Genomic DNA, 13,761 nt, shown 5'->3' on the forward strand with positions numbered 1-13,761 from the left:
GAAGCAACAAGATTTTCAAGATGGCTGTCAGATTGCCCACATTGGAAATTACATGCACACCATTTCCATTTAGGACCAACTAGAAACTAAAACATTCAGATAGTCATTGTGGCAGTCATTTTGGAGGTTAGAGTGGCAGCATTTTCAACGATGACCAAAGAGACATCATCAGAAGTCTTTCAGTAAAATCCCCATGCTGATACAATCATTCATGCAGAAAAAGTGGTGACAAAATTTTCCACATGGCAGATGTGGTGGTCATATTGAATGTCTGAGTGGCACAAATTTCATTTAGGACAAACTAGACGTCATAAGAAGTCTATCAGTAAAAGGAGAAGTATCAGTAACAAATTCTCATGCAAACAGCAATGGTGGCCATACAGGATACGCAAGCAGCCGTATTTCATTTGGGACCAACCAGACAGGAAGTTATCCCGTCAAAGCCTCATGCTAATATGATTATTTTTTTCAGGAGTAGCCATAACAAAACTGTAACAATAGCTGCTGTGGTGGTTATAATGGATATCAAATCAGCACCAGTTTTATTTAGGACCAACCAGACATCATAAGAAGTCTTGCAGTGAAAACTCCATGTCAATATGACCATCCATTCAGGAGCAAAACTGAACAGATTTTCCAGATAGCTGCTGTGGTCGCCATACAGGATACCAGATTGGCACCATTTTCAATTGGGACCAGTAGCAGTGAAAGTCCTAGGAATCAATATGTGTATCTTTAAAAAGGTATAAAATTTCATAGCTATCAAGATTTGGCCAAGAAGTCTTTGAAAAGAAGTTTCAAGGTTTTCCTATTTTTGAAAGTGACCATATCTGATACCAGATTAACATCATTTATATTTAACTGAAACCTATCAGTGCCAGGATGCATTCAATTTCTCTAATTCTATTCACAGTTTTTAAGAAGAAAATATTTTCAGGTTTTTCTATTTTTAGTAACAGCTGCCATATTTGATGCCAGATTGGCTTCATTTCTATTTCTATGGTGGATCATTATCATTTGTACAAATTTTAAATTTCTTCATGCCAGGTTGCTTTCTATAAATTCTGGTAAATCCTATTTATGTCCTTTTCTTAATATCTATTTTTTAAGAAATAGTTTAAAATGTTTCTCTGTTTTTAGCAACTGTAGCCATGTCTGACAGGCTGGCATCAATTGTGCAAACTTTAAATGTCTCCATGCTGTGACACTTGTTGTCAAGTTTGGTCAATTTGCATTTAAGATGTTTTGGAGAAGTCAATTTAAGGTTTTTAGCAATGGTGGCCATATTGGATGGCAGATATGTATCAGCTGAATAAAGCCTGAAAATGGTCTGGCAGATTTTTAAAAAGTTGAAAATATCATTTGCTGTTGGACAACAGAATTTTACTCCGTGTGGAAATGATTGCCTCATTTGATGATGGATTGACAGAATGGTTTCAACTTTAAAGGCTTTCAATTCAGGATGCTTTCGGTCCATTCCAATCAAATTCTGTTTCCAAAGCTGAAAAAGTCACTTAAAGGTTTGCTATTTTTAGTAATAGTGGCCAGTGCCATATCGGAAGGCAGATCAGAATCATATGACAGGCCTGGATGCTCTGTACCAAGATTGGTTGAATATGCTCTGGTGGTGTTTGAAAAGAAGTTGAAAATGCTGATAGGTGATTGTTGGACACCTGATGTTGTGCAATGCAGACCATACCAACAATTCACTCTGCCTTCTTTACATACCTCTATGCCAGAATAATTTGCTACATTAGGTACAAAATAGAACGGCTAAATACATATGTAATAAATATGCAATACTGTACTAAAATTTGGATTTCTATTTCCTTTACATCCAAGAACACATACAATCTGCATATCTTACAAGACATGTGTGCAACTAAAATTCTCCAGCACTGTGTATCCAATCTTGACAGTTCAAAATTTACCTGCAGCATTATGCTTCAAAGTTTGTAACAGGTATGTCAGTATGGTAGTATTTCCCTTAGTTGGCCAGAAATGAATGGTCTAGCAGCTGCCTGGAAGGCATCCCCGGTTACTGTATAAACATCTGCTGGCAAGATGAATCATTCAAAATTGCAGACAGAATCAATCATAGCCCACTTTCAAATGAAATGAGAAATTGTTTTCTTTACCCAAATAATCACCCTTTCTATTATTTTAACTGCCTGGAGTTCAACAGTACAGCCCTATAATAAATTGAAAATTTCTTAAACAAAGAAACTGTGTCATGCAAAAAGGAACAATATCTTTATCCATTACACTCAAATATCAATCCCTTTTTTGTTCTATTGAGTATTAAAACATGACACTGATATCTCTTGGGAATAAAGTGATATTTAAAAAAATAATAACTACTTCAACCTTTCTGGACTGTGGCAAAAAAAATCTTAATCACCAACACCGTTTATGACTGTTTGTCTTAATCCTAATACCCAATTAACAGTAATCTTGTTTATCTTAATATTAATACCCAATTAACAGTAATCTTGTCTGTATTAATCTTAATACCCAATTAACAGTAATCTTGTTTATCTTAATCTTAATACCCAATTAACAGTAATCTTGTCTGTATTAATCTTAATACCCAATTAACAGTAATCTTGTTTGTCTTAATATTAATACCCAAATACCATCAGGCCAACCCGATATCACAAAAACTCTTTTTTTTAAGAAAACCTCATTTAACATGACCATCCATTCTGGATAGGCAGCGATAACAAGATCCTCAAGATGGCCACTGTAGTGAACATACTGAAATGTCTGAGTGGACACATTTTCATTAAGGACCCACTGGACCTCTTAAGAAGACTTCTGGTGAAAATCCCATTTCAAGATGACATTCCTTCTGAAGGAGAAACCATAACAAGATTTTCAAGATGGTATCAGCTCAGCACCATTTTCATTTAGGACCGACTGCTCCGGTGGCCTAGTGGTTAGAGCGTCCGCCTCGGATGCGGGAGGTCGTGGGTTAGATCCCCGGCCGAGTCATACCAGAGACTTAAAAAATGGTACTAACAACTGCCTCGCTTGGCGTTCAGCATTAAAAGGTTAGTGTTAGGACTGGTCGGCCCGGTGTCAGGATAATGTGACTGGGTGGGACATCATGCTACATGTCTGCGGCATGATGCCCCAGTGCTAGACATCACTATAAACTGCCACATTGCAGACATCGTAGCAATATGACTGAAAAATTGTTAAAGCTACATTAAAAATCAAAATCACATCATGTCATTTAGGACCAACATGAAATCAGCCTTTCAAAGAAACATCCATGTTGATACTACCATTGAAAAATGAGTAACAACAATACGATTTTCAAGATGGCTGCAATGGTGGACATACTGGATGTCTAAGCTGCACCATTTTCATTTAGGACCAACATGAAATCAGCCTTTCAAAGAAACATCCATGTTGATAATACCATTGAAAAAGGACAAGCAACAATAAGATTTTCAAGATGGCTGCAATGGTGGACATACTGGATGTCTAAGCTGCACCATTTTCATTTAGGACCAACATGAAATCAGCCTTTCAATGAAACATCCATGTTGATAATGCCATTGAAAAATGAGTAACAACAATACGATTTTCAAGATGGCTGCAATGATGGACATACTGGATGTCTAAGCTGCACCATTTTCATTTAGGACCAACATGAAATCAGCCTTTCAATGAAACATCCATGTTGATAATACCATTGAAAAATGAGTAACAACAATACGATTTTCAAGATGGCTGCAATGGTGGACATACTGGATGTCTAAGCTGCACCATTTTCATTTAGGACCAACATGAAATCAGCCTTTCAAAGAAACATCCATGTTGATAATACCATTGAAAAAGGACTAGCAACAATAAGATTTTCAAGATGGCTGCAATGGTGGACATACTGGATGTCTAAGCTACACCATTTTCATTTAGGCCAACATGAAATCAGCCTTTCAAAGAAACATCCATGTTGATAATACCATTGAAAAAGAACTAGCAACAATAAGATTTTCAAGATGGCTGCAATGGTGGACATACTGGATGTCTAAGCTGCACCATTTTCATTTAGGACCAACATGAAATCAGCCTTTCAATGAAACATCCATGCTGATAATACCATTGAAAAATGAGTAACAACAATACGATTTTCAAGATGGCTGCAATGGTGGACATACTGGATGTCTAAGCTGCACCATTTTCATTTAGGACCAACATGAAATCAGCCTTTCAAAGAAACATCCATGCTGATAATACCATTGAAAAAGGAGTAACAACAATACGATATTTAAGATGGCTGCAATGGTGGACATACTGGATGTCTAAGCTGCACCATTTTCATTTAGGACCAACATGAAATCAGCCTTTCAAAGAAACATCCATGCTGATAATACCATTGAAAAAGGAGTAACAACAATACGATTTTCAAGATGGCTGCAATGGTGGACATACTGGATGTCTAAGCTGCACCATTTTCATTTAGGACCAACATGAAATCAGCCTTTCAAAGAAACATCCATGCTGATAATACCATTGAAAAAGGAGTAACAATACGATTTTCAAGATAGGCTGCAATGGTGGACATACTGGATGTCTAAGCTGCACCATTTTCATTTAGGACCAACATGAAATCAGCCTTTCAATGAAACATCCATGTTGATAATACCATTGAAAAAGGAGTAACAACAATACGATTTTCAAGATGGCTGCAATGGTGGACATACTGGATGTCTGAGCTGCACCATTTTCATTTAGGACCAACATGAAATCAGCCTTTCAATGAAATATCCATGTTGATAATACCATTGAAAAAGGAGTAACAACAATACGATTTTCAAGATGGCTGCAATGGTGGACATACTGGATGTCTAAGCTGCACCATTTTCATTTAGGACCAACATGAAATCAGCCTTTCAATGAAACATCCATGTTGATAATACCATTGAAAAAGGACTAGCAACAATATGATTTTCAAGATGGCTGCAATGGTGGACATACTGGATGTCTAAGCTGCACCATTTTCATTTAGGACCAACATGAAATCAGCCTTTCAAAGAAACATCCATGCTGATAATACCATTGAAAAAGGAGTAACAACAATACGATTTTCAAGATGGCTGCAATGGTGGACATACTGGATGTCTAAGCTGCACCATTTTCATTTAGGACCAACATGAAATCAGCCTTTCAAAGAAACATCCATGCTGATAATACCATTGAAAAAGGAGTAACAATACGATTTTCAAGATAGGCTGCAATGGTGGACATACTGGATGTCTAAGCTGCACCATTTTCATTTAGGACCAACATGAAATCAGCCTTTCAATGAAACATCCATGTTGATAATACCATTGAAAAAGGAGTAACAACAATACGATTTTCAAGATGGCTGCGATGGTGGACATACTGGATGTCTAAGCTGCACCATTTTCATTTAGGACCAACTAGACCATGGGATGAATGTGCCTGCAAAGCTTCAAGGCAATCGTCCAAGTAATTTAGGAAGAATGTCAATAATAAATCTGTGCTACCAGATGGACAACCCATAAGCTCATCTTGTCTATGACCAGTAGAGCTATAAATGGAAGAAGGTTCAAGGCTAGAAATTACCAACCAGTACCTCCTACCTACACTATGCCAAGTATCCAACTGCTAGTGTGGGTTTCTGACCGGAAGCTTTGAAATGCAACTGTTAACAGCATCTCTAGTAAACAGCGTTAATTTGCAGTCTTTGATTTAGGCAAGGCCTTCCATTGAACACTGTTGCAAACCAACAGTGAAAATCCACTACACTTGATTTTCACGCATATTATACTCTAACTTTTTTTATATGTTACCATACACCACACATATTCAAGGGTGACTGATGTGATAAAATATATAAATGTAGATTGTGCAATCCTTTGTTGTGGCACCATTTGTTTTGATCAAAGAAATGATTCATCTAAAGAAATGATTCATCTGCATTTTAGATGTCACAGCCTTATGTAACCTGTACATCATATTCTGGTTGAAACCTGTTATCATTCACTATTCAAAAAGCAGAATTAAAGCTGAAAAATTAACTGCCTGACAGCCGAAGATGACTAATTCTGACCTTTGTGTCTCTAAGGGGCATGGAATCACATTAAAATAGCTATGATTAATTATTTATTTGATGAATATGATGAAAAGAAAAAATATACCGAACGGTATCTTGCTCTTTTTCATGTTCTTCAGGACACAAATGATTTTATATCTACATGGCCAAGTCAACGAAGCCTGATAATGCCCCTTCCAACCAAGCAGGCCAGATATTAAAGACACTGCATGAGTGAGGCATGTTTACTTTTTGACATTGATTTTAGTATTGTAAAACAACAATTACCCAGCAGAGACACTAGCAGCTTACCTCAACTCAGAAAAATCACTTTTCTTTAGCCATCACTCTTGAACCATCAAATGCACAGACAGTAGCTATGTTCAAATTTGCTATGTTCAAATTCCTCCACAAGAGGTCCTTAATAGCACAGACAGTATCTATGTTCAAATTCCTCCTCAAGAGGTCCTTAATAGTACAGACAGTAGCTATGTTCAAATTCCTCCTCAAGAGGTCCTTAATAGTACAGACAGTAGCTATGTTCAAATTCCTCCACAAGAGGTCCTTAATAACATAGTAGCTATGTTCAAATTCCTCAAGAGTTCCTTAATAGCACAGACAGTAGCTATGTTCAAATTCCTCCTCATGAGGTCCTTAATAGCACACAAAGGAGCTATGTTCAAATTCCTCCACAAGAGGTCCTTAATAGCACACACAGTATATATGTTCAAATTCCTCCTCAAGAGGTCTTTAATAGCACAGACAGTAGCTATGTTCAAATTCCTCCACAAGAGGTCCTTAATAGTACAGACAGTAGCTATGTTCAAATTCCTCCACAAGAGGTCCTTAATAGTACAGACAGTAGCTATGTTCAAATTCCTCCACAAGAGGTCCTTAATAGCACAGACAGTAGCTGTGTTCAAATTCCTCCACAAGAGGTCCTTAATAACATAGTAGCTACATTCAAATTCCTCCTCAAGAGGTCTTTAATAGCACAGACAGTAGCTATGTTCAAATTCCTCCACAAGAGGTCCTTAATAGTGGCATTTTAAATAGCATAGAGATTCTAAGCTGAACACATTATTATGATAAATACATATTCTGTGCAAATTTGTTTTCTTTCATTGTGCTGGTTTTTTTTTTAAAGGATGGGAACATAATGAGTGGGGAGATAATTTCACTAATAACAACAGATCTCTTAACCTGAATGATACATTCATAGGCAGCCATATAAATAATTCCATATGGGGAACTGCAATCAAGTGATAAATAAAAAATATAAAACTACCGTATTTTCCGGCCTACAAGTCGATGCGGAGTATAAGTAGAATTGACCAATTTTGTAAATTTTCCATCCTTCATCCATATATAAGCCGATTCGGAGTATAAGACGAGGCCAGGTCAATAACTTGGCTTTGTATTTTATACTAGTAACTTTCGGTTGCATGAATATTGATGGTATCGTTGTATGATATTCCATATTACCGGCAATTGTGAAATTGCATTACCGATGCTAACATGCTTGTGATTTTACTTCTGAACTGCTATATTCTGTTATCAATTGACACAGCTGAATAAACAGTCCATGCTTGTTTTATTATAATTGAAAGCACATCCATGTTGTAGTTCATTTTATTACCTGTAGTTACGAACGTAACTTGTACAAACTTGTCATTTTCTATCGTAAGTTTGAAAGTCACGGACTTCGTTAAATCAATTTGTATATAAATATATATATATATATATATATATATATATATATATATACTATTTTTTAAGTGTTTGTTCTGTTTGGACTTGGCTATAATTAACATTTTATTACTAATCTATTCAATGATATACCCCACTATTATCTTTATTGGCGAGTTCGAATACAAAGTAATGGGTATGATCTCTTGTCCTTATAACAAATTTTGTATGGACAATGACTTCAATAAAATGTTGACAGATTTTCATTTCCCTAAAAAAAGCCTCATTTCCCTACTGGCAGCCTCGCTGATTTGACCTATTCTGTCGATTCTTGCCCTCAATCTGGTTTCATTTATAGCCAAAGCGCTAAGCATGTTTAATTATCGTGTAAATAACACTGCATAGCCATGTGGTTGTTGTGACAATGTACATCGTAATTAAAACAAGAATGAATTGTTGATTTAGAAGTGTTTATTGATAATGGAATATAGTAGGCTCATAATACATGAGGATTATCACAATCGTCAGGTAACTCAAAATACCGTCTTTTTTCTCTTTGCAAAAGCTACAAATAAAAACCGCCCTGAATAAAAGAACGATCTTGTACACAGACAATTTTTTTCATCGCTCACTCTCTCTCTCTCTCGTGCGCACACACACAAGCACGCGCGCGCTCACAATATATCTGATTTTAGTTTAGTTTACACCTTATTTGTTTTAATTATGATATCCATTGCAACAAGAGCCACGTGGCTGTGCATGCTACGATTATTCCTTCCAGTTGAAACCAGTTTTGAGTGCAAGATTCAACAGATGAGAACTTTACAAGTTCCAGCTTAAAAGCCACTATGTAAGACTTGTGTGATTTGACGGGAGGCATTGTGAGATAAGTTGTATGATTTGTACGGGGATATTTATATGAACGATTATGACTGAAAAGATTGATCAAAATATACCGAACTCATTAAAATGTGCCCGTACTATAGCAATGAAAACAATGCCCATGGCTAAATTCATTATTTACATCTAGAGAAGGGAGTGGGCATCATTTCCTGTTGTACTTAATCCCACTGATATTAAAAACAGGTAGCGTAATTGATGCGGATTAATAATAAAGAACAATGGGGTACCAGCAATATGGTAACTAGTATCGGTAGCTAAAGCCAATATCAAGGTCTAAACAATTGCGGCAACTGGCTTTGATTGTTGTTAGAAACCAAAGACCAATTTATCAACAACCGGTATAATCAAAGAGAGACACCAAATCGTCAGCTGGTTAAGAATGAATATAGGTGAAGTGTTGACATTACAATTTGGTTTAAACTGAATTGCGAAACTAAAAATCATGGATCACTGATGATCTATGAGTACTGGTAGTCCATCTATATATCTGATTTGAGTGTAGTTTAAACCTAATTTATTTGAGAAACTTTGTCAAATACAATTAGAAACATATGATTTGGGGGATTCAGTAGAATGCATGATCTACATTATTTTATAAATAATCATAGAACGCTCGAGTTAATATGGATTACATCCCTTTGTAGGATCAATTGGATCAATCTAAAAGCTATGCCGGTAATTGCTCACGTGTGTCCAACATTATACTGGAAAATCAAATATTAATGGACCAGTTATTTCATATCTTTCTTTTTAGGAACAAACAATATGCTTTGAATTAGCACAGTACACTATAGAGTATAGACCATAAGTGTGCTAAGCGGCCCGGTGAAGTTTTTACTGTTACGGTAAATTGTTTTCTTTTATTTTATGTTTGAGAAATAAGAAAAAACATGCAGAATGCAAAATAAATAATGACAACACTTACAAATATAAACGCAGTCACATTAGTTTATGACAATTTATTGACATAGTAATTTAACATGAATTTGTACGTCTATGTGACCTGTTTTCGATTATGCCAATTATACAGCAATGTCAATAGCATACCAGATACTGTAATCCATATATAAGTCGATGCAATTTCAATGACACAATCCATATATAAGTCGATTCGGATTATAAGACGAAGACCGAACTTTCAAGTCAAAAAGTATCGACTTATACGCCGGAAAATACGGTAAACTTTTGGATAAAAATAAAAATAAATTAATTTTTGCTTAATAATTACATCATAAAGCAAGAGGTCCAACCCAGGGCCTCATATCAGTCTTATGGTGTACACTGGTCTAAAAGACAAATGTATTAGTAACAAATCAAGCAACCAGAATTCCAAGACAGCCTAATCAGTACAACTTGCAGCCATTTGTTTGAAACTACTGGCATTTGAAATTTTTAACTGTATTTCTACTGGTTGAAACTGCTGGTATTTGACATCTTTAACTGTATTTTTATTGTCTGAAACTGCTTGTATTTGACATCTTTAACTGTATTTCTATTGTTTTAAACTGCTGGTATTTGACATCTTTAAATGTATTTCTATTGTTTGAAGCTGCTGGTATTTGACATCTTTAACTGTATTTCTATTCTTTGAAATGGCCGGTATTTGACATCTTTAACTATATTTCTATTGGTTGAAACTGCTGGTATTTGGCATCATTAACTGTATTTCTACTGGTTGAAACAGCTGGTAATTGACATCTTTAACTGTATTGCTATTGGTTTAAACTGTATTTCTATTAATATAAAATTAACATACCCATTTGTAACCTGACATGACTCATCTGCAGTCCAATTCAGTGTGGTTATCTTGTCAAGGCACACACAGGAAAAACTATCTGATCCTTGACATCCAAAATAGGCAAACCTGAAAAAAATGTACCAAATAATAATTACCAAATAATAATGTACATCATATTTTATTCTTCAGGAGTTACGAAAATGACGTCTCCATCTTGAGGTCAGTGTACCACTTGTTTTGAGAAAAGGTCGCCGTGTAAAAGGAGTGGGTTCACAAGAGACTAAAAAATACACGTTAGCTCAGTTGGTACAGCACCAGAATTGAAATGCAAAGGTCATGGGTGCTGGAAGATAACAGGGTAACAGTAATTCAGCAAAATCATTGAAACAGCAATTTAACACAAAATGTACAATCTAAAAAGAAAAGAATAATAATTCGCTCAAATACTTGATCTTATATACTCCTTAACTATCCAACATAGATTTTAAAGCGCAATCAGGATTTAGAAAGTACCACTTGTGCCAAAACAGAACTTTCCAAATTAATTCATCTTTGGCTGAAGGAAATGGATAATGAACAATGACTGGGATTGTTTTCCTTGACTTCAAGAAAGCCTTTGATCTTTTTCATCATGAAATTCTGCTGCAAAAGTTGAACTGTTACAGGTTCGACAATCCTTCTTTAAACTGGTTTAGATCATACCTAAACCAAAGGTATCAACAAATAAGCATTGGCAATATTAGCTCTCAAACTCGCACAATTCATTCAGGGGTCTCTTAAGGCTCAGTTTTGGACCCTCTCCTATTTCTTATCTATATCAATGATCTACCATTAAATAATGAATCCACAAATACAGATTTGGTTGCAGATGATGCAACCTTGTATACATCTAGTTTTGATACTGAAGTTGTCCAAATGAGATTAAACTCGGAGCTTATTAGAGTCCAAAACTGGGCACAACAAAATAGGATGGTAATTAATGAAGGTAAAACAAAATGTATAATTTTGGGGACATCACAAAAGCTACACAAGTCAGGGAACCCAGAACTATCTTTTGCAATAAATAATCATCCATTAGAAAATGTCAAACATGAAAAGCTTGTAGGTGTGTCCATAGATAATAATTTATTATGGAATGACCATATTGATAAGCTTTGTAAAACACTGTCATCCAAAATTGCCCTACTCAGCAGACTCAAGAAATATTAACCTATGGAAACTCAAAATCTATACTACCAGTCATATATTCTTCCAACAATGGATTATTGTTCAAATGTATGGGGAAACTGTGCTAAATCTGAGCTTGACAGGATTTATAAAATTCAGAAACAAGCAGCACGCATAATTTTTGATGCATCTATTGATCATCCCTCAAAAGCATTGTTTACAGAACTCAAATGGTTCACAATATATGACAGGATAGATTTTCACAAGGCAGTTCTTTTACATAAATGTCTACATGGAACTGCACCAGTGTATCTTCAGAACTTATTCAGGATTTTTTCAACACAATACCAGTTGAAATCAATATCATATGGAAAACCTTCTAGCACCAAAACCAAGAACAGAACAATTTAAAAAGAGCTTCCAATACTCTGGTACAGTTCTGTGGAACAAGCTTCTTCTACATGTAAAATCTGCTGAAAATATTAGAGTATTTAAGAAGAGATATCATAAGCATGTATGTACTTCTAATAGATAATGGAATTGAGTATTTTAATACTAAACATGTTAAAATAAACAATAATTATTGCTATCTTCATACAATGTGCATTGTTATACTTTCCTTAAGACGACCAAAACAGAAAATAGTCCTTGACTAATGAGTCACCCTCTATAAATAAAGCCTTATTATTATTATTATTATTATTATTATACTGCATGCAAACATCCATCCAAAACAATGTACATTTGACTAGACAAGGAGGGATGGATGCACTCAACCACTTCGATTGTATCTATTTTTATTCTGAATGTAAGCAGAAAAATTTATGAGTTACACACTTTCAGTGTATCCTATCACATGTGCAAAATTCCAAGTGACCACTAACCAATTTGATGCATGTTGTCCTCAAAGGGTCAAACAGCAAAAAGTATCTCAATGTGATAAAAGACACATTTCTATATATATATATATTCAAGAAATTCACTGGATGTGTTCAGATCCGAAATCACAAATAGCATAAGGTACATGAAGTGGTCACTTAAAAATGGAGTGGGGGAGGTAAACTAATTTTTCATCCACCATCATCTAGAACGCTTCATGCAAACGCATAGCTGAGCATCACTGTATCCTTCCGCGGATGTGACATCTGAGTACTCTGCACCATTTCACATACTTACTCTTCATGGTGAGTGGGAGCTCCAAGTGTTCAAGAAGTTCTCTGATGAAGACAAGATGACATTATGTCCCCCGAGTTCCTGTTTAGATGCCATCTGACAAGGAGGTGATAGTGGGACTTGATCCATAGCATCGGCTCTAATTGTGGAAAGTCGGTGACCAGTACAAGATGATTATTGACCAGTATGATCTGACCTATCAATGAGACAAACTGACCAGTCACCAAACACTGAAAGGTCACTTTGATGAACTGACCAGTGACCAGTCAGCAGACACTGACCAGTGACCAGACCAGTCACTGGTCAGGAGACATGCACATCTGAGCCTATTTCATCTTTATCACTCACACTAAGGTGTGTTTCCTCTTCTCCAATTCAGCTGAGCATGAGACACTACCCTGAAAGAATTAACTGTGCGGCAACTACTCTTTGCAGTATGATGCAATAAGCTACCCAGGGGCTGAGACAAGCTGTGCACTCCCTTTCTAAAAGGCTACTGTGAACATCTACTCCCCAAACATTCATTTCCTGCCATAAGAAGGACTTGTACCCAAAAAGACTGGCCCCAAAAGATCCCAATACCCAGAAGTGTACTTAAGAGCTGGGCTCCCAGAAGATGCAAGAGAAACACCTTATTAAACGATGATGAGGGGGAGTGATGTTTCCTCCATCCTATATAAGTACATCTGGAAATGGCTAGATCCCAGACTTCGTTAGTCCAGGTTATGAAAAAGTATAATGAATCTTACATGTATGCTCTGAACATGTGAGGCAGTCTGGGCGAGTGTTCCAAGGGTCCTTTATATTGGCACACTTTCCTGCAGACTGTTCTGACATTATCATCTAAAATAAAATTTATCAGAAAGAGAGCAATAATGATGACATTATGTATCATATGATATACAACCAACCTGCTTTGTATACAGTGTGTTATTATGTATCATATGACATACAACCAACCTGCTTTGTATACAGTGTGTTATTATGTATCATATGACATACAACCAACCTGCTTTGTATA

At 35.9% G+C, this 13,761-nt stretch overlaps 1 protein-coding gene across 2 annotated transcripts in view; it reads right to left on the bottom strand.

Annotated features, from left to right (window-relative positions):
* The window catches only part of LOC149781051 (polycystin-1-related protein-like), a 535,051-nt gene that overhangs the window by 471,220 nt on the left and 50,070 nt on the right, over positions 1–13,761 (bottom strand). For both annotated transcript variants that reach the window (XM_089938184.1, XM_089938183.1), the window contains exon 3: positions 10,419–10,526. In XM_089938184.1, the coding sequence (XP_089794310.1) occupies positions 10,419–10,526 (108 nt within the window). The remainder of the gene's footprint in view (positions 1–10,418; positions 10,527–13,761) is intronic.

This window comes from Sinohyriopsis cumingii, chromosome 16 (assembly GCF_028554795.1).
Source record: "Sinohyriopsis cumingii isolate HCF-2022 chromosome 16, ASM2855479v2, whole genome shotgun sequence".
Classification (NCBI taxonomy): Eukaryota; Metazoa; Mollusca; class Bivalvia; order Unionida; family Unionidae; genus Sinohyriopsis; species Sinohyriopsis cumingii.